The sequence below is a fragment of the Harpia harpyja genome, chromosome 5 (genome assembly GCF_026419915.1).
Source record: "Harpia harpyja isolate bHarHar1 chromosome 5, bHarHar1 primary haplotype, whole genome shotgun sequence".
NCBI lineage: Eukaryota > Metazoa > Chordata > Aves > Accipitriformes > Accipitridae > Harpia > Harpia harpyja.
In genome coordinates, this window is record NC_068944.1 from 15,283,008 (window position 1) to 15,309,195 (window position 26,188).

General features: G+C 40.6%; 2 protein-coding genes across 2 annotated transcripts in view; one reads left to right on the top strand and one right to left on the bottom strand.

Moving 5' to 3' along the window:
• CD226 (CD226 molecule) overlaps positions 1 to 16,744 on the top strand; it is a 47,489-nt gene extending 30,745 nt beyond the window's left edge. The window contains exons 4-7 of the mRNA XM_052787232.1: positions 9,470 to 9,581; positions 10,425 to 10,485; positions 11,744 to 11,878; positions 16,636 to 16,744. Coding sequence (XP_052643192.1) covers positions 9,470 to 9,581; positions 10,425 to 10,485; positions 11,744 to 11,869 — 299 coding nt within the window. The 3' untranslated portion in view covers positions 11,870 to 11,878; positions 16,636 to 16,744. The remainder of the gene's footprint in view (positions 1 to 9,469; positions 9,582 to 10,424; positions 10,486 to 11,743; positions 11,879 to 16,635) is intronic.
• Positions 16,745 to 18,270: 1,526 nt separating this feature from the next.
• The window catches only part of DOK6 (docking protein 6), a 262,055-nt gene continuing 254,137 nt past the window's right edge, over positions 18,271 to 26,188 (bottom strand). Inside the window, exon 8 of the mRNA XM_052787234.1 lies at positions 18,271 to 24,392. Within this exon, the coding sequence (XP_052643194.1) occupies positions 24,253 to 24,392 (140 nt within the window). The 3' untranslated portion in view covers positions 18,271 to 24,252. The remainder of the gene's footprint in view (positions 24,393 to 26,188) is intronic.

Genomic DNA, 26,188 nt, shown 5'->3' on the forward strand with positions numbered 1-26,188 from the left:
TTTTCTTGTTTCTTTTTTTTTTTTTTTTTGAGAAGCTGTTGTTGAGAAGATCCCAAGAATTTTTGAAAAGGAGGAATCTTGGGTGAAAGGCGGTAGAAATAAGAGTACAGGATTACTTGGAGAAATGGTAATACTTCCAAAACTGCTGATTCTGAGAGGTGGTACAGTAGAAAGAAGCAGCTTGCTTCTTGTCTGAAGGTGAATGTATTTTTGCAAGGAAAAACAGCATGGACTTCCTAGGAAGAAAAAAGGGAGACAGGAGGAAATAGGTATTCAAGTGTCGGGAAAGCCTGTGCTATTCTTGCAGTTGTATCAATAGAGGTCAGTGTGCCACATTTAACGTTTTCAAACATCAGTGAAAATAAAACTGTGAGATCCATTGAATATCATTAAGTTTGTCCATTCTATCCCACTAAATAGTGTGATTGTTGTTTTTCAGTAACAGGAATTTCCAGCTGAAATGGGACTTCTGCAAATCTTTTTTGACCTCAAAACCTGGAACACATAAAGCAACATATGTATGTAGTATAGCTTTTGTTGGACAACACTTACAGAAACAGAAGGCTGAATATTACATAATTATATAATGTGTTCAAGAGACTTTGGATTAATTTCTGATGTGTTCTTCACCATACTTCTCCTTCTAAAAATTCTATTAATATGGAGATCAGTCATGACACCAGATTCCACATCTGAACCCATTTCTGATTTTTACTTACCATGCTTTTTCCTTTGATTAGATTACTTTTTTTGAGCACGTTTTTGAAGGAAGGAAGCAGACTTACAATCCATGTACTATTTTGGTAGATGACTGGGAAAGAAGGGGAGATGTCACATGAAAGAACTGAAAAATTAGCAGGGTTGAAAAAGAAATGCTTATTTCACCCTGAAGACCAAGCCATTTTTAGAAAGATTTAATAAGTATTTTTCTTGCTTTAGCAGAAAGTGGGATAGCAAGCTCTCTTAGACAAAGTAAAATAGAAACATTTTGTGTTGCTTTGTGTTCTCACTAGATCTGAAAAACTGGTTGGTGGTTGTGTTGTCCCTCAAACGGGGTTCATTTACCTGGTGTGCAAGCCAATAATACACAGAGCTGAGGTATTTTCAAATTAATTTCATTGATGCGCATGAATGGGTGCCTGTCTCAAGACAGCACACCCTTGTCTCAAAAATTGCCACATTTATATCCTTAAGTAATACATATTCATTATTATTTCCCTTAATGATTAGTTCTTTCTTCTTTGCCTCTCATGTAAATTAGTGCGCAGACTCTGTCTTCTTCCTTGTCTTCTCTTGAGTAGGTGGTATCATATGAGTAGGTGGTCAATGAGTCGGTGGTCACGATCTCCCCCATGGGAATTACCTTTTACCTACTTCTTCCCTAATCTTGGCTGTTCCAAGCGGTTCTTCAAGGTATATTGACACGACCACAATCCATTACCTTTTCTGACATAAACATAAAGCCTCATTGTCTAGTAGTTAGTTTCTAAACCCTAAATCATGTCTAGTTATTGTTTCCCTATCTTAAATATTAACTGATGCGGGCTGTACACAGGACTTTAGCAGCTCCCTGGTTATTTCAATCATATTATACATATTAATTGATAACAGTTGTATTTAAATGTATGTTTAGGAGTCAGAATTACATTATGGTTTGTACTAGCCCTTTCACCAGCTTGGTCATGCTCCTCTGGACACATTCAAGTACCTTAATATCCTTCTTAAATTGTGGGGCCCAGAACTGCACACAGTACTCAAGTTGAGGCCACACCAACACTGAATACAGTGGGATAATCCCCTCTCATGATCACCTGGTCATGCTGTGGTTGATGCCCCCCAGGATGGGGTTTGCCCTCTTGGCTGCCAGGGCACAACTCGTGTTGACCCTGCTGCCGACCAGCACACCCAGACCCCTTTCTGTGGGCCTGCTCTCCAGCCACTCCTCTCCCAATTTATACTTGTGCCCAGCATTACTCCATTCCAGGTGCAGAATCCGGCATTTGCTCCCTTCTTTCACTAGGTGGGTGACCTTATCGTAGAAGGATATCAATCAAATTAGTTAGGCCGGACTTTCCCTTTGTGAACCCATGTTGACTGTGCCTTTAAATGTCTTTCAATAGCACCCAGTATGATCTTCATAGCACCCAGATGAAAAGCAGGGGACTACATGTCCAGTCACTGAGGGTTACCATACAGTCCTTCTGAGCTGGGAGGAGACAGCGGTACTTCTGTGCCATAGAAAACAGACAGAAGATACGGCTGCAGTGGGGGGTGAGGAGAATCAGGGTAGGAGTGAATTTATCTTCCTTCTTCCTTCATTAATTCATCCAGTATGAACACAAGCTCTCAGACCATGTCTGTGGGTCTCTACTCAACAAACCACCTTTCTCTGGACATGAATGCATTCATGCTGGATTTCTGCCTTTCAGTTGTGGACTAAACTCTTTCAGTGATGTCTAGTTAGCATACTGTATGTGCCAGTGCCAGTCCAGCAAGGCACGTGACAAGCTACATGAAGATCTTTACAGTGCAGTTAAAATCTTTTTAAAACAAATAACTCTCTGGCCCATAAGTGCTTCCTCCTCAAAACCAAAGTCAGTGCACTGAAGGTCGAAAACCTTCCTGCAAAAAAATTTCAGAATCTTGCAGAGAAAATGCCAATGCTACAAAGATGGGGGAGAGAGGGACACATGGTCTAATACTTAACAGAAATTGTACTGATGCTGAAAATACACTTAATAGCCTCCCATCAGCATATCACCTTTGATGAGAACACAAGAACTAAAGAGACACATGACAAGCCTCTGACATGTTTCTGCAAAATCTTGAATGTTATGTTAAAGTCAGTAATTACAAAAGGTTTTGTAGAGTTAAAGAAAACAAATGCCTCACAAAGGCTTTGCTCATTTCAAATGAGAAAAGGCAAAAGGGCTTTGAGTTGTTGTGGGTTCTAAAAAAAAAAATCTAATGATTTTTCTCATCCATATTTAACTGACAGCTGATAATCTCAGCTCTCAAACTCATTAACTCAGAGATTATTATCTTGACCTGATAAAATTGAAGGTGAAACTTCAGGAAAAGAAAAATGAGGTCTGGAGTGCTTAGACTGAAGGGTGGGGATGCTGCTGAAGCCTAGAACTCTACCCAGATTCACCCATCTTTGATGATAATTGAATACAAGATTTTTAAATTTTTTCTTTGTTGCTTACATGATGTTTTCTCCTTATTTCTGTAAGTACTCACTGGCACAGACAATGATTTTCTGTGGTGGGTAGCTAAACACTTGGAAAAAAAGACATAATTTTTCCTGAACTTGGACATAGCTATATGCACCATCTTGTCATTTTAAGTACACAGCAGTTGAAAACATGCTGGGAGTAGAGTGATTTCATATGCAGTTATAATACAAAAGGCATCAGTTTTTGGTATCGGGCAGCCTTCTCTATACTGTCACATCCCTTCAGCAGTGTAAACTTCTGAGAGAATTTTCTTTCTTTTTTCTTTCCAGTAAAATAACATTGGAATTCAAGGGTGACTCTCCGGTAATCAGTATTTTTTGTTATCCTTTCCAATGAGCACATTAATACTAAAGAGGTGTACCTGTGCAAATCTCAACTGGTATTCAGGATAGCCAGATAAAAAGCTGTGAACCTTTTTGATCCAGGAGAGGAAAGCCATCTGGTGATGGCTTAGCAGCTGGTCAGCTGGGCTTACTGTTGTCAGTGATACTGATCGTTTTCCTTTGCCTATGAACTGAGTATGTAACATTCTTGTCTACCCAGAATGAAAGCTCTTTGGGGCAGCTGTGGTTTCATCTTCGGATGCTATCTTCCTCCGTACAGTGAGCAGAACATTAAAGAGGGACTAACCTAAAGACAATTTTTTAGTCCCTGTTCACCACCAATGAATTGCTAGTGTTTATCTGAAACGCAAGAAACAAGTTTGTGGCCATAAGGTATGACCACCAACTCTTGTAGTAAGTAATACAAGAGGCATTACTCCTTTTCCATACCTGGGCATCCTCACTTTTTTGTGCTTCTTGCTTTGTTTTACTCCTACATGTTGAGAAATTGAAGAAGAACACGCAGGAAATATTTCTTCTTTGGTAGGTAACTGGGCAGTCACACCCAATGCTTGCCTCATCAAGACATTGCTGACACATAGGGTCATTTGAGACTGCTAGAAGTTGGTAAGATCATCTGGCTAACATGTTTCCTGTAGTAGCTGATACCGCTAGGCACAAATACACTATGTGCAGAGATGTTTATTACATACTATTTGTGTTCACTTGCTTTTTGTGCTATTAGTCTCAAGTCTGTAGTGTGCTAGTGCAGAGATGCAACAGAGGAAGCAGGGCACTGCGGCGGGCTGCAAAGAGCTGACTTGAAGTTCTGTGGTTTAACACTTTTTTTTTTTTTAATGCTACCACTAACCAAGTTCAGAATTTTGACAAGAGAAAAATTCCTAGGTGTTTTAAATGCATGATAACTGTACTGAGGACTTGTGTTGTGGACTTCCTGTGAGACTGAGTATATTACCTCTGTTTTTTCCTTCAGCTTTTTTCACCTCAAAAATGATAATAATATCACATTAACTCTCTGCAAACTGGAGCACCATAAGAATACATTGACTTATACCCTGAAGCCATTGTCTTGCCTGTCTCTATCTTTTGGTTATTATGTGTTGCTCCTTAGCTTCATTTGAAGATGTGACTCCATTACTGAAGAAGTCAATGCATTTTAAGCAAAGTTACTATAAATGTAACTTTCCCTGCCTTGTTTGTAATTCTCAAAGAAAGCATTTTTGCTTAGGCTAGGTGGGTTTCCTGACATCCATCATCAAAGCATGTACTAAGTTATAAAAAAAAGCAATCACAATAAGAAAATTTTTTGTGGAAATATTTTTGTTACAAAGTGAACAGATATCTTTTTGAATTAGAGCAGAAAATAACTGCTACAACTGTGTGCAGTACTGAATAGAAAAACCTCTTGAGGACTGAAATGATCTTCCTGGTACAAAAGTGCCCATTTTCCTGGGCAAAAATACCTTGTTGCCCATGGAAGTATTGCATAATTGTTAGGTATCTCTGTGGGACAACGTCTACAATGCCAAGAACGTTCACTTAGGTGGTCCAAGTGCTTTTATTATCCATATATTGAGTCACTTATGTATGGACTGCTTTCTCACCAGGGGAGGGAAGGAGATAGGAGAGGACTGTATAAGGTGCCACTATTTTTTTCATACTACTGTGCTGTTGTCCTGGTTTCGGCTGGGATAGAGTTAATTTTCTTCCTATTAACTCGTACAGAGCTGTGTTTTGGATTTAGGATGAGAAGAATGTTGATAACACACTGATGTTTCAGTTGTTGCTAAGCAGTGTTGACACTAAGTCAAGGACTTTTCAGCTTCTCACCCCACCAGCGAGGAGGCTGGGGGGGCACAAGAAGTTGGGAGGGGACACAGCCGGGACAGCTGACCCCAACTGACCCAAGGGATAATCCAGACCATATGGTGTCATGCTTAGTATATAAACTAGGGGGAAAGCTGGCTGGGGCTGCTGCTTGGGAACTGGCTGGGCATCGGTCGGCAGGTGGTGAGCAGTTGCATTGTGCATCACTTGTTTTGTATATTCTAATTCTTTTATTATTATTATTATTATTATTATCATTATCATTATCATTATTACTATCCCTTCCTTTTCTGTCCTATTAAACCGTCTTTATCTCAACCTATGAGTTTTACTTTTTTTTCCCCAATTCTCTCCCCCATCCCCCTGGGTGGGGGGAGTGAGCAAGCAGCTGCATGATGCTTAGTTGCCATCTGGGGTTAAACCATGACAGTCCTTTTTGGCGCCCAACATAGGGCATGAAGCGTTGAGATAATGACAGATCTGACTAGAGCGTGTTAAAACACATTTTGTTACAAGCGTTCATGATTATTAGTTTAATAGTCGCTGGTCACAATGTTGGTTTATTTGCTTGCAGATTTGTTGCGCTTGGTCTCAGAGTTGTGTTATCTAACACCTTACTTGCCGTATTGTGTTCCCTGTTGTGCTGTTTATCATCTCTGGGGGCTGGGTTAGGGTTATCATTTTGTTGTACTTTGTAACACTGGCTTATGGTATGATATAATTGCTGGTCGTGAGCCTGATCTGGTATTTGTACTCAGCATTGCCGTCACCTCTGTATTTCGGGAGCCATCTATCGGAAACTATTAATAATGACACCTTTTACCTTTTCTTCTCGGAGAGCCAACCTATGGGGAAGATACATACCTTCCTTTGTCTTCCCCTTCTCCTCCAGGCAAATTACAATAGTGCTTGAGAATTTTTAATATCCTCAGGATGTTCAAACCAGCATGTTCCTATTGCTATGTCTCCTGAACGTGTTTCAGGTCTTGTTTGGGGTTAAACAACTATTTAAGAAGGTCACCCAGAGATCTGCCCCAAGGCTGGACAGTTATGAGTGGCAGGCTGTGTGGGATAGCATGGGCAAGTGCCTAGGACAGTTCCAATGTTTTGGAATTTGACCCCTGAACAAGTGCAGAATCCTGAAAAACTAGTAAAATATTTGGAAAAAGTATGCTGTCATCCTGGCAATTCCAGAGAGACACAAATCCCTGCAACGTCCTAGGGCCTGGCCCATGGCTACTGAGCCCTGTTCAACACTACTCAATACCCTCAAGGGAAACAGAAGGTCTCTGGATTTGACGACAAAATGACAGGCACTGCGGCTACTCCAACCCTGGCGACAGATGCTGCAGCTGAACCAGAAAACCAACCTGTGCCGGTATCAGTCACCCCTATACACAAGAAGAAATATTGGAAGTGGAAGTCAGCTTGTTTAGTAAGGGATGAAGGACCTTCTTCTAAGAGGGAGCAGGAGGAAGAAGTGGACGAGGCAGACTACTCTGAAGCAGGGTCATCACAAGAACAGGAGGAGGAAGAGAGGTGGCTGCTGCTTGGGGAGGAGGAAGAAGAACTCATAAACGAGGTGGTAACCACCCGATCCCTACCCCTGACTGAGCTGCAAGATATGCGAAAAGATTTCAGCCATCGTCCAGGCGAGTACATTGTCACCTGGCTGCTCCAATGTTGGGATGACAGGGCCAGTAGCCTGGAATTAGAGGGTAAGGAAGCCAAAGAGCTGGGATCCCTTTCTAGGGAAGGGGCCATTGACAAAGCGATTGGAAAAGGGACACAGGTCCTCAGCCTCTGGAGGCAACTTCTGTCAGGCATGAAGGAAAGGTATCCCTTCAAGGAAGATGTTATATGTCACCCAGGCAAGTGGACCACCATGGAGAAAGGTATCCAGTACCTGAGGGAATTAGCCATGCTGGAGGTGATTTATGATGACCTGGACAGCAAGCAGCTGTCCAAAGATCCAGATAAAGTCAGGTGCATGTGACCCACGTGGTGGAAGTTTGTACAGAGGGCACCATCGTCGTATGCCAATTCATTGGTAGTAATGACCTGGAAAGACGGAGAGGGACAAATGGTGGATGAATTGGCTGGTCATTTCCTGCAATACAAAGAAAATCTCTCTTCCTCCCTCATCTTGGCTGTGGAGAAACTGGTCCAGCAACTCAAAGAGGATAGATCCTACTCCCCACCTATACAGACCAGTATCTCAGCTATGAGGAGTAAGTGTTCCTCTGCTCAAGAGAGAGGATATAGTGGGTACACACCACGGGCCACCCCATGGTTTTACCTGTGTGACCATGGAGAGGACATGAGGAAGCAGGGTGGAAAAGCTACCTCGACCGTAGAGGCACGGGTATGTGAGTTGCAAGGAAAAACAATCACAAAAGGGGGTTCTTCCAGGAAAATTGCTGCTCCAGTCTCCAGTGGGCAGTTCCCCAGAGAGAGTAGAAGGGCTGATCTTACTCCTGATCTTGATAAAGGGACTTCTGATTTCTATTTAAAGAAGTGAGTAGTGAATACTCTGACCAGGATTAGAGGGGCCCTGCCTCCAGCCAGGTAGAGGAAAGGGACAACTGAGTTTACCGGACTGTGTGGATTCGATGGCCTGGCACATCAGACCCACAGGAGTACAAGGCTCTAGTGTACACCAGTGCACAGTGTAGCCTAGTGCCAAGAAGTTACAAAGAGCTCTTGGATCGATGGGCTGAGGCCAATCGTATGAAGTTTAACAAGGCCAAGTGCCGGGTCCTGCACTCTGGTCACGGCAACCCCATGCAGCGCTACAGGCTTGGGGAAGAGTGGCTGGAAAGCTGCCCGGCAGAGAAAGACCTGGGGGTGCTGGTTGACAGCCGGCTGAATATGAGCCAGCAGTGTGCCCAGGTGGCCAAGAAGGCCAACCGCATCCTGGCCTGTATCAGGAACAGTGTGGCCAGCAGGAGCAGGGAGGTGGTTGTTCCCCTGTACTCGGCACTGGTGAGGCCGCACCTCGAGTCCTGTGTTCAGTTTTGGGCCCCTCACTACAGGAAAGACATTGAGTTGCTGGAGCGTGTCCAGAGAAGGGCAACCAAGTTGGTGAGGGGCCTGGAGCACAAGTCTTATGAGGAGCGGCTGAGGGATCTGGGGTTGTTCAGTCTAGAAAAGAGGAGGCTGAGGGGAGACCTTATCGCTCTCTACAACTACCTGAAAGGGGGTTGTAGTGAGGTGGGTGTTGGTCTCTTCTGTCAGGTGGCTGGAGATAGGACAAGAGGAAATGGCCTCAAGTTGAGGCAAGGGAGGTTTAGGTTAGATATTAGGAAAAATTTTTTTACTGAGAGGGTTGTCAAACATTGGAATGGGCTGCCCAGGGAAGTGGTTGAGTCACCATCCCTGGAGGTATTCAAAAAGCGAGTGGACAGGGTACTCCAGGGCATGGTTTAGGGGGCATGGTTAATGGTTGGACTCGATGATCTTGAAGGTCTTTTCCAACCGAAATGATTCTATGATTCTATGATTCTATGAAAGAGGCAGAACCCATCTGTATTTCTGGAGTGACAGGAGGATCCCAACAGCTAACTGTATTGGAGGCTGAAGTGAGCCTGACTGGGAATGAGTGGCATAAACACCTGATTGTGAGTGGCCCAGAGGCCCTGTGCATCCTTGTTGTTGTTGTTATTGTTAATTTTCCCTTCCTTTTCTGTGCTTTTAAACTGTCTTTATCTCAAGCCATGAATTTTACTTTTTTTTTTCCCCAATTCTCTCCACCATCCCCCTGGGTGGGGGGGAAGTGAGTGAGTGGCTGCGTGCAGCTTAGTTGCCGGCTGGGATTAAACCACAACAGCTGTGTTCACTCACCTTTGGTCATCCCAGTCACAACTGTCATAAGAGCTATTTCAGGTTAACAAAGGCATTTTAGAAATGAGGAAATGGTTGTGAGGTCTGAATACTGAGCATGAGCTGTCATGGAATAATGTCTCCACATAATCTTTGATTTTCAACTTAGTTTGTCATAAAAAAGTTCATGCTGGTTTATACAAAATACTAATCATATTTATTACAATTGTATTTTAGCAAGTTGGAATCACAAATGGTTTATTATCTGCATAGCTGGAGGAATTTCTGCTGCTGTCTTACTGTTAGTTTTCCTACTGATTTTCTGCATCACCACTGCTTATCGCAAAAAGTGAGTGACAAACCAATTTGCTTAATATACTGAAGCAGGTAAGTATGAACGTGTTAACACCTCATCCTACTATCCTCTTCAGAACCAATTAAAAAAAAAGGTAGCTGTGAAAATTGAATTTTCTTGCCAAAATTTTAAACTTGAAAAAACTAATCAGTTTTACAGCCTATGAAAAAAGCGACATATTCTTCCCCCCCCCCCCCCCTTTTTCACATTATAAAACCAAATGGTTTTCTCAAGTTCCTTAGCTAGCTAAATGCTTACAGTAGTATTAGCTGAAACTTCATGCCAAGGGTGATTTGTCAGGAATAATAAACCTAGGCCTAGGCTGTTCCTATTTTGTTCATAGAGAAGGACAGGTGACATCTTGAGGTTTTCTACAGCTTCTAGCATTTTTTGTCTTCTGATTTTATGTTCCAAATTTGCTCACAGCGGGATCCAAACTAATAGTTTAAACCCTTATCTATGTTTGCTCTATTCCTTGCCAAATATATGCTAGTTGTCTGATCCAGAATCTCTGCTTCGAATGAAAAGAGAGAGTGAGCAGAAAAAAATTTTCTTCCCCTACCACAATATATGAGGCTGCTGGAAATTGTTGGCAATAATTATTGTATCTGCGCCTGAATCAAAGGGCCTTTTTATCTGTGTCCAGGTCTCAAGCATGTTACAGTGTGCAAGTCAGAGGAAAGACTACTTGGATTTTTACTGTATACATTGGTTTCAGTGGGAAAGTAAGCAATACCAGCATTATCTCTTTTATGCTGGAATTTGATATTTTGGACTATGCTATCATGTATGATACTGTTCCCTCCACTGTGTTTCTGACTGAATGTGTGTCATCAGAAAGAAGAGGAAGAGGATCACAGAGGCCTTATCAAAAGCTTTGTACTCTACTCAGACCTGGGTAAGAATAGCTGGACAGATGGAGTTTACTCATATTTTGAATTGTATATTTCTTATCAGCTTTCTCTTCTGTATCTGCTCATTATATCCCTTGAATCTTATAGTCTAATCTTAAACTATACAGACAGGAAAAATTGAATATTTTAAAGTATGATTATCACTGTTCACTGCTTTTTTGATGAATATTCTTTAATGTTTTACAGCTACATTTAGAGACTCAACTCTGTTCCATGTTATTAACAAATCAGCTCTTGATTTGCTAGCTTTTGTAATATTTGTGTATTGTTAATACCTTTTTTCCTCAAGTCACTACTTGTAAAACTGAGGCAAAAAATTGTATCCCCAGATACCCTTTGTCTTTATCTATTTCTTCTAGTTCAGCTTCGCTATAATTTGTTGGGACAGCTGTCTCAATGCTTCTCCTTTCTTTTTGTATTGTAACAATCAATGTTTTGGAGCTCTGAGTAACCCCCCCCCCCCCCCCCCCCCCTTAATAATCCTATTCAAGGCCTGAAGTTTAGAAGTGGAAAGATAGGAGCCAACTTCACTGCTTCTGCCTTGTCTCTTCATACCCTAAGTCGGGGTATGAAGTTATGCTGTGCTTAGGGAAATGACCCCATTCTCACAGTGGATGTGAGACTCTGGCCTTTCCACATATCTCCTCTCAGACGGCACTGCTGTGTGACCCAACGGTGAGCTCCGCTGTTGATATGGGCTTGTAAAGCCCTCTGGTCTCCTGCCATTTCCATTTCTCTCATTCTGACTGTTGGGTCTCTGTTCATACCAGAATGAAACTCTTCCTAGGGTGACCATTTGCTTCAGCACCCCCCTTTCCTCCCATGCCAGTTAACCAAAGCACCATCACATTAAGTTGTCTTAATGACATGACTAATTCTTAGCATGGTCAATAACTTTAGAGTAATTCGTGTTTTCGGATTGATGTAGGAGAGACTAATTCAGTATCTGAAGTGTGTATGTGAGGGGAAGGGGGCATTCCACTGGTGCTTTACCAGGCATCTGATGTGGGACAGCTGGGAAACATATTCAAAGTGCAAATTCTTTTTTCATATGACTTGAACCTGAAATGCATTTGTAGAAAACAAGAAGACAAAAAAAATTTGATTGATGGTTGAATATTTCCCAATAATAAATCAGCATATGAGGAAAATTTGCCAATTTTCTCCTTTTTCAAAGTTGTAGCTGTTTTGAGAAAAGTCCTTCAACTTTCTCTTTTTTTTTTTTTTTAAATGTTTTTCTAGCCTGCTAACAGTTATGGAAGATCCAATTTTCATGGCACATGGAACACAGAAAGAAGAGGAGAAGAATCATCACTCAGGCAGACAGAGGCAATTTATGTCAACTGCAGAAGTCTCACACAAACCTAAGAAAAGACTGTAAGATTCCTTCTTAAGAATGAAGTAACCAAAGTGCAGGCATTATATTTGCAGCTTAGACTTTATTTTCTTTGCACTGGTGAGACCTGGAAGGTCAAACTGGCTGCTCTGGCTGGACAGCCAGCCTGGGCCAGGTTACAGCAGGTGTGTCTGTGTTGTGTTGCAGCCTGCAGCGTTAACGTAACCTTTGATTCATACGTAGAATTAAAGATTATCTGTACTTCTCCAATTTAAACATTTTTACCCAGTAGGTGTACTCTTAAGGAATAATTTTAGAACAGGTCTGATATGCAGAATGGAGCTGCTTATGTTTACACAAAGTTAATTTGGTCTGAGAAAACTATGTGTCTGAGAAGTCTATGTGACAGGGTGAGAAAGAAAATGTGCTCGATGTTATCTACATCCAATGATTTTTGCATCTCAGATTGAGAACTCTATAGAATAATAAATATCCATGATTTTCCACATAGGAGGTGTTATTTTGCTGCTGGGCAAATTCAGCTGACAAAAGCAAATATATTGGGGATCCTTGAACCTAGATTTAAAAGTATGAACAGAAGCTCGCTATCTGACAGCTGTGTGGTTTTGCAGGCTTCTTGCCGCTCACCACAGCTATTTCAGCGCTTTCTATTTGGGGATGGAATAGAAGTGTAGCCCCTGCTCTCCTCCCTCCCTCCCTCTTCCCCCCCCCCCCCCCTTCCCCTATGCCCAGGAGAAAACAAAACATGAAGACTCTGTCACTGTCAGGTTATATTTAATAATAATTTATTATAAGGTTTAGTTGCGCAAAAAATAAATGAGAACATGGAAGATACATGAATAAATGATGCAAAGCAGAAAAAAGCATGATTGAGAACATTTACAAAACAATACACATACATATGTAGTTGTATGTGTGCATATGTATATATTCTGCTGAAACCTACAGAAGAAACCACACAGAAATTGAACAAACAGACAAAAAAAAAAAAAAATCCTTAAACAAACAGAACTAGAAGGCAGACCTGAGAATTAGGATTTATGCACCTTTTGGCCTTTTACAAATGTCCTGTATTACCAAGGACAAAATCCCAGTAGATGAAGGTGTTACCATGACAGCTGATAATCATATATGTCTGCATACTACAAACTGTGTGCCTGGCCCACCTGTGCTTGATTCCCCTTTTCTCTTGAAGCATTATTAGTGTTGCTGAATATGGGGTTTCATTGTTTGGAAAGGGGCTGGGGAGGGAGGCATCATGAGTCTGCCCACAGATCAGTTACCGGTTCCACTTGGCTGGCTAGGAAGGAGCATCAACAGCCTGACAGTAAAAAGCACATTTTGCGTAGCTTTCTCCAAGGAAAAGCTTTCTTCACGTGCACAGGAAAATAGGAGTCTAGGGTCTTCTGAGAATAATGTGGTCACAAGACTTCTCTGAACTATTTGAGTACTAATAGCATCATGTGGTTATCCTACACTTCAGCTAAAAATCTAAAATCCTAAATCAAAGTGTCCTTCAACTTATCACTGAAGACTTACATTGTTTACAATGTCATATACCATTAGAAAACATCTCATTTTGGTTTTGTGTACTCCTGAACAAGGACACATACACATTGCAAGGGATGTATTTTTTTTTCTTTCACTTACTGAAGGTTTTCAGATATATGGATGCTTGTGAGTGAAGTTGATGAGGATACACAGAACTTAATAAGTTGGTTTATTTCCTGAGTTATCAAATGTCATAGCAGATAATTCTAAGTAAGTTGTGCACAGCATTACAAATAAAACCCTGTAGCATTGGGTCGTTTCTTTGATGATCCCATTTATATTAAAATGCCAAAATGATAATGTAATGAATTTGATGACACTAAAGTTCTCAGTTGGAACCCTGATACAGAAATATCCATAAGCTTAGAAGTTGGTATTGTTTCACTGCTTATAGAGACAGTTAAAATACATCCCTACTTTACTGAGGGTAAAAAGGGGAGAGAGGTTAAGTACCTGGAATACCAGATCATTTTGATTGTTTCTGGTAATGCCCTTATTTCTTGTCTCCCTTGGTACTTTTAGCTTGTCTTTTCAAAAGAATTGCTTATTTTTGACATCTGAGGAAGAAAAAAAAATAATCTGTAGTGCACAGCTTTGCAGGTATGTAATGTGTTTTAATTCAAATTCCATAGACATATTACTTCTACCAGGATAGTCCACAGGGAAAATCACATCACACATAGCATAATAAGAACAATATATTATTTTTTTCAAAAAGCAAACCCAAAACAACAGCTTCATTTTTGTACCATGGTAATATCAGTGAACAGCAGCTGAACGTGAGACTTATACAAATGAAAACCAAAAAGAAAACAACCCCAAACTTATCAATATTCTCATTGGCTTAAAAACTAGTAAGCTACACACAAGAGAAACTTCCAAAAGTGTAGTTTGAAATGTAATATTAAAACTCTTCAAATATTTTATAAGTCTGGCAGGATGGGACCCAGTAAGAGCCTGTTTGCTGTGACAGCACTTGATTATGTAAATAGACTTTCCAGTATAAAACAGTACAAACTATTGTTTATTGCTGTTTATTTTCAATATTTTCCATAGGTTTGCCTTTTTCTTTCAGAAACTTTTAGTTCCTTTTGAGAAAACTTCAACCGTAATTTGGAAATTTTATGTTGAACAATTACTGTGCTATTTCATTCTGTACCGCTTGTGCAAATAGTTAAGAGGGAGGAAAAAAATATCAAGGACGTAACATGACACAAATATGGAAAGCGACCAGCTCAGCATACTATCTAAACTGTAAGATATTTGTGTCTTTTTTTGTTGCTTTAAGACCTTAGAAACTTTGCTGAAAGGAAATAAACACAATAAAGCACATTATCATTAAAAAAACAAGTCTTGAATCACTGGGTAACTACCTTCTGTGTAACTGGGAAACAAATCTATGAGATTTTAAGAAAAGTAAAACCAGATTTCTTTTCCATAATAATAAAATTCATCTTTTATGCTGGGTGAAAAAGGTAGATGTTTAAGTCCCATGCTCAAAGGAAAATTCCATGATTAATAGTACTACTAAGTCTTTAAAGGGTGTAAACTCACATCTCTCTTAAAAAAGCAATCAGAAAAAAAGTTATTTGTGATCAGTCTTTGCTGGGACTTCTGAATGTAGGAGGGGCAGTCACTAGAGGTTGGATCAACAGGGCAAATTCAAAACTCAGAGTCTATGAAAGAAGGTGAAAGTTAGAACAGTAACATACGTTATCTCCCGTTATTTTCTTTTTTCATCTCAAATATGTTCCTTTACCTTAAAGAGTTTCTTTGACTCTATAATATGTTCATGATACTGCTCATTCTGCTTGTATTCTGCTCTCCCTTGGCCGTGTACCTTGGCGTAAAACAATGTTTCTGTGGGGAAACAGCCCGCTTCAAGGGCTGGACCCACCAAGGAACACAAGAAGCTGGACTCCTCCACACCCCCACATTAGGCAGGGCAGTCCAGCACTTAACCCTCTTTCTGACCTCCACCTGTCCCAAATTCCCAGGCACCTTTTCTGTTGGGCACCTTCATTTTTCAAGAATACTCAGAAATAGCTTGTTCTAACTGTGCTGTGCAACTTAACCACCTACCTCCTATCCAGGTCTTATCCCAGGACTAGGGGACAGGAGGAGAGGACCAAGGCAGCAAAGCAGGCAGAACAGTCAAAGTATAGGTGCTACCAGCATTTGTTAGTTTGATGACGGGTGGATGCTAGCTTACTCCTGAGAGATTCAAATAAGAAACTTTACTTCAGAAAAAGAAAAGATTTCAGACGACTGATCTCACTATCAGACTAATTTCTAGGTGGTTTTTTTTTTCTCCACCAGGGGTGGTGGTGATTTTTTTGTAATCATAAAGACATCTGGGAACCAGGGCTCTGATTTTTAAAAATTTATTTTTAAATCTTAGCTGCATCATGCTCCTCTAAACCTTCTATGTTATTGAGCTATACGAAAGTTCAAAGCAATGGTATTTATTTACCGTAGCTGAAACTCTGCCTCAGTGAGTACTCCCCAGCACAAGTGAAAGACTTACTTCCTTTAAAGCTGAGATGCCCAACAGGAGTTAATCCCCTGAACAGCTTTGTAAGGCTGACACTAACGGGTAGTTCCAAAACCAGCCCTGTCTGTCTACAAGATAGGTGCTAAAATGCTCTTTTAGGCTGTGGACCCCGGGACAAGTTCTCAGACTGTATTATTTAAGGTGTAAGTAAGGTAACTCAGAAGACGTTTCCAACACTCACATTCCTGGGGAACTGTTTTGGGCTAGAGCACAAGACATGCCTCCACTGCCATGCCTCGCTGGGATGTGGTGTCAGGGGGTGTATGGGCTCCGGGTGGCTGCTGTCCCTTTGACATCCAGTGTGAAAGATTCCACCCTGAGGCTCGAGACCCACACCGGTCTTCAAAACGCTAAGCTGGACGAGGCTTTTCACCGTCACGTGAAATGCTGGCTGTTTCTGCTACAACAGTCAGTTCATGCAGCATCCTACCCGCCAAATCAGCCAGGAAATGGAAGACCCTGGCCCAGTTCTCCCCCAGCCCGCATCAGACACGCACCCCCCCCCTCCCCTGCCCTTTCCAGCCTCCCCCCTGAAGCTGGGCTCCTCTACAGAAACAACTCGTGTTTTAAGGACTAAGAAGAGCCTGCAGGACTCTCTAGGGCGCTCCTCCAGCAAGAGTGTCCTTGTTTCTGCTTTTGCCCATACTCTTTGGTTTTTTTGTTATTTTCTAGGAGTAAAATGCATTAAGAGTTATGAGAAGAGGATGAGCACCCGGATAACCACGGGACAAACACATCATGAGTTTGCCAACACTTCCTTTAAAATAAGAGAGCCTCAGGATCATCGAGATAGAGAGCCTCACCTGTGGGAGCCAGAGCCTACCGGAGCAGGCTGCCACCATGCCACGGGACTCTGTCACTGCTCTGACTAGTTTCTTGACAAAGCTGTACACTTACCTTACTATCCGTATTATGGGCTTGCAGTTATATATCCCTACGTATAACTTAGGGCATAATGTTCAAGCTAGAAGTACCAAAGGAAATGTACAAAGTTATCTCAGGCAAATTGCAAAAGAATAATAAGTTTATTATTACTTCCACACTATCCACATTGTTAGCTGGTATAATTAGATAAAATAACTAATATGAATTGCTAGCAGTGGCCGACATATTTCTTCTAACCTTACGCTTATTTAAAAAGAGAATTTTGTAGTTTTAGAAAAAAAGTGTCTCAGTGACTCTAAAGGATATTTAATACTTTTCTTAAAAGTTTATTTGATTAGATTGTTACACTAAATAATTAATTTGTAGTATTAACCAGTGAGTTTTATAACATGATTTAGCTTATCATACCAAGATATAGCCAAACAAATACACAGTGTCTTTCCTTTTTTCCTTTTTTTTCATAACCTTTCTCTATTTGTGCTGATGTCTACATGTGTATTTGAAGAGAGAAATGTATGTTAGGAATAATTATATGTATTAAAATTAGTCTCTGTTAACGCCATTTTTTTCCTCTGAAATAAAACTGTCTGAACCAGACATTTATTATTTTCTTTTAAATTTCCATAATTTACCCAACAATGGTAGTATGAGAGGAACTTTCCCACAGAACTCTGTCAGATCATTTTGTAATTAGAAGCATAAAGGCTGAGCACCTATGTATGTATTTTTATGCATCATAAATGCAGATGCTGCTTTTATTACCCAGAATTTGATCAGCTCTGAAATATTCTAAATCATATTTTTAGCAATAGCTGGCTGCAGTAAGTTCCACAAAGTTGTGTGATAGCAATTGTGATGCATTGGGCAAAATACTATTTTTTTTAAGCATCTATATTGCACACTGCATGTTAGCTGGACTGGTACTTGGTTCTTCCAGCCAGGTTAGGGAAAATGAGCCCAACACTCCTGAGTCCGTTGTTATAGAGCAAGTTAGAGCTGTGAGTTGGATTAAACACAAAATATTGTTCCCATCTCCTGATAGTCAGAAGTTGAATGATCCGGGAAACTGTTTTGCACTCAGCATGATCCATTGCTACGTGTTTAAATGTCTGCTAAATTCTCCTAATATTTTTAAAGATTACAGAATCTTTTTTTATTTTTGTTGATATCTTGCCCTATTTTTCACTTCCCTTTTATTAGGTTTCAAAAACTTCTCTCTCTTTCTAGAATGATGTTTTTCAAAGACAGAAAAAGAAATAAAAGAGGAGCATATGTAATACTTTGGTAGGAAGTCATAAAACTTTTTTTCTGCATTGTCTGTTTTTCCTTGTAACCATCTTAAATCAATACAACTTACAAAAAGCAGTTCTGGGTATCTCCTGTCGCAGTCTGTCATCTACAGAAACTCAGGAAATGCAACAATTAACATCAATAAAGATAGCTTTATTTTACATAATTTATTCTTTTTTAGCTATAGGAGCAGCGATGAGAATAAATGTTTAACTGCAACCTGCAACCTTTATTTTTGTTACTGGGAGGGAATTGCCAAGACTGCTGCTTAATTTTGTGCTATTTTCTATGCCCACTGCAGTCTTGCTATCATGTAATTTTAAAAAAAGATTGAAAACAATGTGTAGCCTATATTGAAAATGAGGGTTAACTTCATTCATGTCAAATATTGTCACAGGAAAAAATCTACTGTAAAATGTATCCATTCACTTGACAATCCCAGGACTGTAAGAGAACGTGGTAAATCTGTTTAACCTCATGAGGATTTCTGTACTGAAGGAAAAAACCCCACAATGAAATTCATTCTTCAGGACTTCCAGTGTGAGATTTAAAAAGATTAACTTCTTCATCTTAGAGAGCCTATTAGATTCTGAGCTTGCATTTAGTTAAAAAGGAAATCTTTTCTCCATTACAACTTGCAATATTCATAATAATATGGACATTTTAAAATGCTTTAATTATATTTAATCATACTTCAACCTCCGTTACTTTCATATCTGTTTTAGCCATATCCATAAAAATCTGTCAAGCTGCCTATGCATGCAAAGATGTGAAAAGCGTCTTTGCAAAGTGACACTTCCATTTTCTTCAACAGAACCAGTTCACCTGTGGTTTCTAATACTTAGGTTTCTATGCATAATGCCATTTAAATAATTGAATACACAGCACCTTCACCTATCACATTTACTGTCTCGTAAGGGCCTGGACAGGGAGCCAAACTTCTTGCTACAACAGGTTAGTCAATATTCTTTGACATTTCTTTCATTCCACCACATGCCTGTACTTGTTTCCAATATAACACACCTTTTTATCTAAAATCAAAAGTGAAGAGCATTTATTTGTAACATCAAGAACAAACAAAGCATGCTTTATGGAGCGCAAGACTTTATATATGCAGAATTAATATATCCAACCTTATACCCTTTGATTTTAAAGTTATGCCACTACAATGGTGTTGCACAGTCATTATCTTCTACTTAGAAAACATAGGCAGGCACCCCGACCAGTTGTCTGTGGTGGAAAATATAACATTCTAATATATACAGGTTGTGTAACAAGTTGGTTTGGAAAGAGTCACAAGTATTTGGATGATGTACAGAAAAATGAAACTTTCCAGTGCTGTTGGATCTGTTCTTGTAATCAAACAGCAGCTTTTCACACTTTCTCCACAGTCCACTCTATTCTGCATGTGGATAAAAGCCACATTTATTCCTTTGCAGCAGGTATAAAAAGGAGCTAAAATACACTGATATTAAACACTAAAAAAGAGATTAACTGGAACACCTCCCTCCTTCCTTTTTAGGAAGAAACAGTTGTAAATAATTCTGTATTTCATGCTAAAAGCACAGCCATTCAAGAGACTTCTATTTTCTCATGAAAAACTACCCTGCAGTTTCTAGGTTACCAGATTAAAACTAGTAAATGTGGCTGGTGAGCTAAGTCCGAGTAGAGGTTTATATGCTACAGGCTGATGGTCTTTGTCAGTTCCTAGAGATCAAATATCTCAAAAATCACAGCTCCTCATAGTATTGCCTATTAGACTGGAGAGCTCAACAAGCATGAGGTTCATGCCTTTTCTGATAAATGCAGTAGAGAGATCTGATTAATGCTCTTTTTTTCTCTTTGCCATGAACAGGTAAGGGTCTTCACAGACTGCCTGCACTTAGCAGCTCCTAAATAAATGGGTGCCTGAAGGCTGTATGTTGTATTTAAATTATTGCTATAGAGACCACTTTACAATACTTTTGACATCAGATATTCAATTTCAACCCCTCCTCCAGCAAAGTCTTACTAGCTTAGAACAAGACTTGATTAGAAATGTGTTTGCTGCTTCCCAACAGGGTTTCTATTCATGTGTTGTGAAATGAAGTGTTTTCCCAAAATGTCATGGTAGACTTTTGTCAAAACAAAAGAGTGCAGCTATTGTTGCTGTCTAACAAACTTCTTTGGTTTGTCAATACATTTCCAAGCTTTACTTGCTAGCTTTAGGGGAAAAAATAAAACAACAAAAAGCCCCAGGAGCAGAATTTTGCATGGACCTGGTACATGTGAGGAGCTGGAATCAGAGCCTACCACAAAAAGTAAAGCATAAACATTCACTCAGTAAAACAGCAAACTCCAAGTTACAAGATATCCTTTCTTCTTCCTTTACATAGGCAGGCAAAATTGTTTCAAAGGAATATACTCACAGTTGATTTAAACTGTCAATAATAACATGTAGCTGTTTAAAAAATGGGGCTACTCAAGTACCTTTGTACCATTTGATGATTTATTACCAGTCTCCTTCAATTTCTCCTCTTCTGCACCAAGTGACTTCAAAATCAAAAGTACCAGCATGCATCAAACTATAAGATTCACAGTTAAGATATATTAGTAACTATATTTAATAATGCTGTGTGTTATTTGTTCGTAGGGGTGAATATATTGTTATCAAGGGTCATTTTTTAAGAATTTAAATCATGGTTACAGTTATATATTCGTAACACATCCTCAGAACCAAAATGAAAGCTATAGCCTTGTATTATTTCTTCTATTTTATAATGTACTAATGCTAAGTTCCATCTGTATCAGTCACACCTAGTTACCACTGAAGACATTTTTGTTGCCCTCCAACTCTTCACAGCTCATTAGCTGAAAACAGAGAGCTCCTCTTGGGTCAGGAGTAGACGTATTATCTGTGTGCCTTGCACATGAAGAAAGCCGAGACTTGAACAGGGTCCCATGGGGTCCCTGGGCCTATTTAAAGGCCCTTGTAGTCTCTAGGCAGGCAGCTCTACCACGTGTGCCGAAAGAGAGTTTTCCTTCTGGCGGAAGCACTAGGAGCTGTACAAAGTAGTCTCAGTGGGGAATCACTTAGATTATCGACAGGCATATGCCAGGAATTAAAGCAATTCCATGAAAACAGAATTTTCTGGCAAACTGTTGGTGCAGTGCCTGCCTGCTTCTCATGGAGCTTTTCTGAGGAACATTTCTGGAAGCTATGCAAGTACACAAATGTTACAGTGATATCATCTGCTGTTCTGGAGTGGCACTAAAGGCAACATCCACTGGCTGCTGAATACCTTTGTGCTTCAGGTGCCCAGTTTTCCTAGATTGTGTTACAGTACACGGTGAAGTTGCATCCTTTTTTTCAACTTCAAGTGTGGTTGTGTTTACTCTCGACAAGAAATAGGTTCCCAATAGGTCAGGTTTGCGTTTTGTTGGTTGCGTTCTCCAGCTTTGTCCTGGAGTTCAGTTTTCTGTCTATTGCTATGAGATGGGACTTCGCAGATGTTTATAAACATATGAATTGAGTGGGTAGTTGCATTATGTAATGAAAGCAAATTATTTAGTAAAACTCCTATACATGGCCAATCCCCTATCCCCCCCTTTTTTTATGTGTTTTCTTTGGAAATAGCATCTACATTTTCATTAACTAGACAATATTCATGCACTGCACAGGAAGACAAAACCATCTGTGACAGACAGCAACTGTTCCCCAGGAAATGGAAAGTGCGCACTATATAGATCTTATGCTTTTTATCTAAACACAGCTAAAGCACTAGCTTTAGGATTTAGACAGGTTCTTATATGTGTATGGACACTGGAACTATAAAGCAATTCTGATACTCTCCTGTTTTGCCTTTTCCCCACTTTTGGACTATGTAGAATATGCAAATATTAAATGACTAGTATTCAAGTCCCAGAGGAAAACAGTTACATGGACACAGCATAGAAGTCTGCAGAACACAGTGGAAACTTTAAGGAATTTTAAAGAAAATAATACATAATTTTAGGGCAACTGAAAGAATTGCAGTTGCATAGGAATAAAAATAACTGGCCAGTTCCTCAAAAGGCATATATTTGGCAAAGCTGCACTGAATTACACCAGCAGAGTATCTATCCTTTTGTATCACATTTTGCATGTAACATTTGCAAACTGGAAATTTCCCAAAACAAAATGTCAACCAAATTTTTTCTTAAATGAAAGTGTGAATGGAGCTTCCTTGATGGGTACAGCTCAGAGAGCACCATAGGTACAGCTCCCTGACAGTGTGGGAGAGCAGTTTTTCCTTTTAGCTCATCAAAATACTCTCTGTAGGGAGCCGTTCTATTCCTGAGTATGGCAGCACTGTGAGAAGGAAAAGAGGTAGTGAATGAGACAGGGAAAAAGAGGAAAAATAAATAAAGCTGATTGTGGTGGGGTAGAAGTGTTCCATTCAAGCGGATCACAAAGCTTTTTTATTCAGCAGCTGTTCACTGAGGTGTAGAAAGCTGTAAGTCTGCAAGGTCTCTTAGCCTGGAAAATGGTTGGAGAAAAGCCGGACATACTGTATCAGTAAATGTTTAATCAAAAGCAGAAGTTTCTTCTGTACTTTTTAATACATATATATATATATGTGCATATATAAAACAACCCAACAGCACTTTTTCAGTTAAATTATGGTACATAAAACTGATTGTTTCATTGGAAAAGAGTCTATGTATCTCCTCCTTGATACGCTTCCTCAACCTGTCCTGAGAAACAACTAATGAGACGAATCCCTCTGGTAACCATGGCAATTGTTTCACACTGGGAACAGAACACAAGGCTGCTCAGATCATAGCAAGAGGGCACATTTTTCTCCCCACAATTCCAAACATTTCAGGGCATCGCGAGAAGTACATAACTATTTGAATACCACTTACAAAAATCTAAATGTTCAGGATAGCTAAAACTTGTTCCCCACCTACAGGTATGCCTTCCAACTTATTCCCTCGTTACCGATTACAAACACACCTACTACAGTTCATTTTTTAAAGACGTCTTCCAAAGACAGAAAATTTCCATTGAGAGGTACTCTTCCTCCTTTTCAAAGCAAACCGATGCTTGACACATGATCATACAAGATACAATATGCATCTAAAACAGAAATCTGAGAAGAAAACAGAGAAAATCAAAGTAACGCTGACCAGAAAGACAAGACCAGAGCTCAGCTCTACCGTATCTGGCACAGCCGTGGCACAGGCGGTTGCCAGCCACGGATGCACCCCGCTTTTATTTGTCTGAAGAACAGTTTTCCCGCTTTTTAAAGTTAGGCTTGCAGGCATGGTTACCTAAATAATTTGCAAATAAGAAGACTTCGCGGCAGTTCTGAGGACAAGACTGTGCTGCTGCTATGGACGTTCACAGCTCTCAGGGGCGTCGTGGGAATTGCGTGTGTATTATTAAGGGATGAATTTGTGCCCCGGGAATTTAAGATTAGAGCCGTACCGGGCAATAACTTTACCGTAACACAATCAAACTCTATTCCCAACAAACCGTATTAGCCTGCTATTCCAGTATCTGTTGGCATCTGGCTCAAAAAGCACCCGAGCACCCTCTAGGGTAATGAGCGAACTCGCTTGGATCTGAAGGGGATGCCCGCAGCGCCGACGCTGCGTCTCGAGTCGGCGACGTTTCAGCAACTCCAGCGGGAATCAGTGGGCTGCGGCAAGGACATAAAAACATTACGGGTGAAGATGGGCTGGCCTGCTGGTGGAGGCGGGTAGGAAGGCCCCGACGTCGAACGCACCATCGCGATGGAGCCCCAGAGCGGGCCTTCTCCGGTCATGCAGAAACCTTCACACCAACACAGCTTCGTTTGTTTCCACCACTTTCTCACAACACGAACGCGCCCCCCGCCCCCCGCCCCCCCACCCCCCCTTCCTTTCTGAACGTATCAACAAAAGGAACGGCAAAATAAATAAATAAAGACTTAGCCTCTGCTTCGGGGAAGCCGCCTCTCCAGGTTTCCGCGTTGGCGGCGACGCGGCTGGAGCTGGTTGGCATCAGTTTTCACAGCAAATGGTGGGTGCGGAGGGGGCCAGCGGCTCCCCGGCCCTGGCGGCAGGCTCCAGGCTCGACTGTCTCTCTTGGCCGGCCGCCCCCGGCTGTCATTGCACCAGGCCCGAGCCGTAGCTGAAGGCGTAGCTGCTGGCCAGCGAGAGGGACTGCGGGTGCTCCTCGCCCTGCTCCGAGGGGTAGCTGGGAAACGTCTGCGCCCGGGACACCTTCGCCGAGCCGAGGCTGTGACCTGTTGGGGCGGGGGGGGGACACACACGACAGGGACACAAAAGATGTAACCGGGCTTTTAGTTTTAATTTACTTGAAGCCTTTCGCCATGGACATGGACTTCTGGGGCTGCAGAGGAGGGTTTTGCCCCTGCCTGAGGGCACAAGTGGGCGGCGGATGCCCAGCGGAGGCGGAAGGTCATAATTCAGGGTCAGAATTTTTTTTAAATTGCAGACTATCATATCTGTATATTTGCTACTCTGTAAATCTCAGTTATATTTGTTAGTTAGAGCTGACAAAGAACTGATGCTCCTCTTTTTAATCTGAAGCACTGCTTAAGTGGTGGAAGTAATGCCAGCAGTTTCAAAGGGATTTGTCACACAAACGCTGCTTCATGTACTTACTGTCTTTCAAATAGGATACCAGTTTGTCAGGTAAACACAGTATCCTCATCATTTCAAAATGAGCTGGAGGTGGGATATGGTCCACATGGCCAAATACTGGTTGGGAAGAGGATGTGCGAGATGTTTTCTCAGACGGGCTTGTGAATCTCATATAACCATGGCTTGGTCACTCACAGCCAGCGAGATGGGAAACCATATGTGAAAAGCCATTAAAAAGCCGATGACCAAACTCAGAAGATGACTCCTATGACCCGATTCTGTAACCTGATCATTTTCCTATCTCAAAATTCCCCTTTGAATTTGAGATTTAATTAGTAACAAAAGGTTAATTTCCAAAGTGCATATCTGCATGCAACGTATATTCTCTGTTTTTTGGAAATGTATATTGAAGCCTGGATTTAAAATGGTTTTGGATAATGCTTTTAAAAACGTCTTTAAAACATGTATTGTATGTAGGAATGCAAAATCATATTTTTCCTTCATCCGCAGAGATATTAAAGAAGAGCTGTAACAGAGTATAGACACAAACACCGAAGAACTTGGCTCTCGTTCAAATGTTTCAAAACAGTTAGCAACTTTCTAGAACGCCCCAGTAGTGCTGGAACCAAGAATGATGTTCACCAGATCTGGCAAAACTTTGTCTTAACTTGTATTTGGAAAAGTTTGGCTATAACATGTTACCAACTGCTTCATGAAAAAAAAAAATCATGATCCCCCTCAAGATGAGTCTTTCAGAGCAATACTGGGACCAAGAGAGAAAAAAACCACAACTCAGTGAAAAACAGAATAAAAGGTACATCTCAGTGACACTGGAGACAATAAAACTAGAGACTGAATTCCCAGTGGCACGTTAATGGTCATAAAAATCCCTTTCATAGCATGATCAAGCAGGATGAATTTTGTATGCATATTTTTACTATTCATTCACTGGGTTAAATTGACATTGGCTAGCAAAACCTGACTGAGATGCCAGGTTTAAATGTTTTCTGCTTCAAGAAGCTTTTGCACCAAACTGAATTAAAATGTATGGTGGCTGTGATTTGTAAGCTGCAAAGCAAAAGCACCGATAATACATTATTTGAGAATAGTCTTAAATGCTTTATTGCTTTGACCAACTTTTAACCATGATATTAAGTAAGGCCTTCATGCACTTTTATTTGGGATTTGCATCACAATTACTGTTAGATTTTTTTTTAATTTAATGCAAACCTAAACATAGAAAATTGCATCATTGTAGGTTTTAATTTTGTGTTCCAAATCTGGCTTTTTTCCTTCTAAGGATGTAAGGTCTTGTTTTCTTTTTGCCCAGAAGCTAGAATCATACATATTTTAAGGGCCATAGGGACCTGCTAATCCAGCCATGTGATTTGCTATTTAAAATTTTTCTCTTTCTTAGCAATAAATAAAATATGTC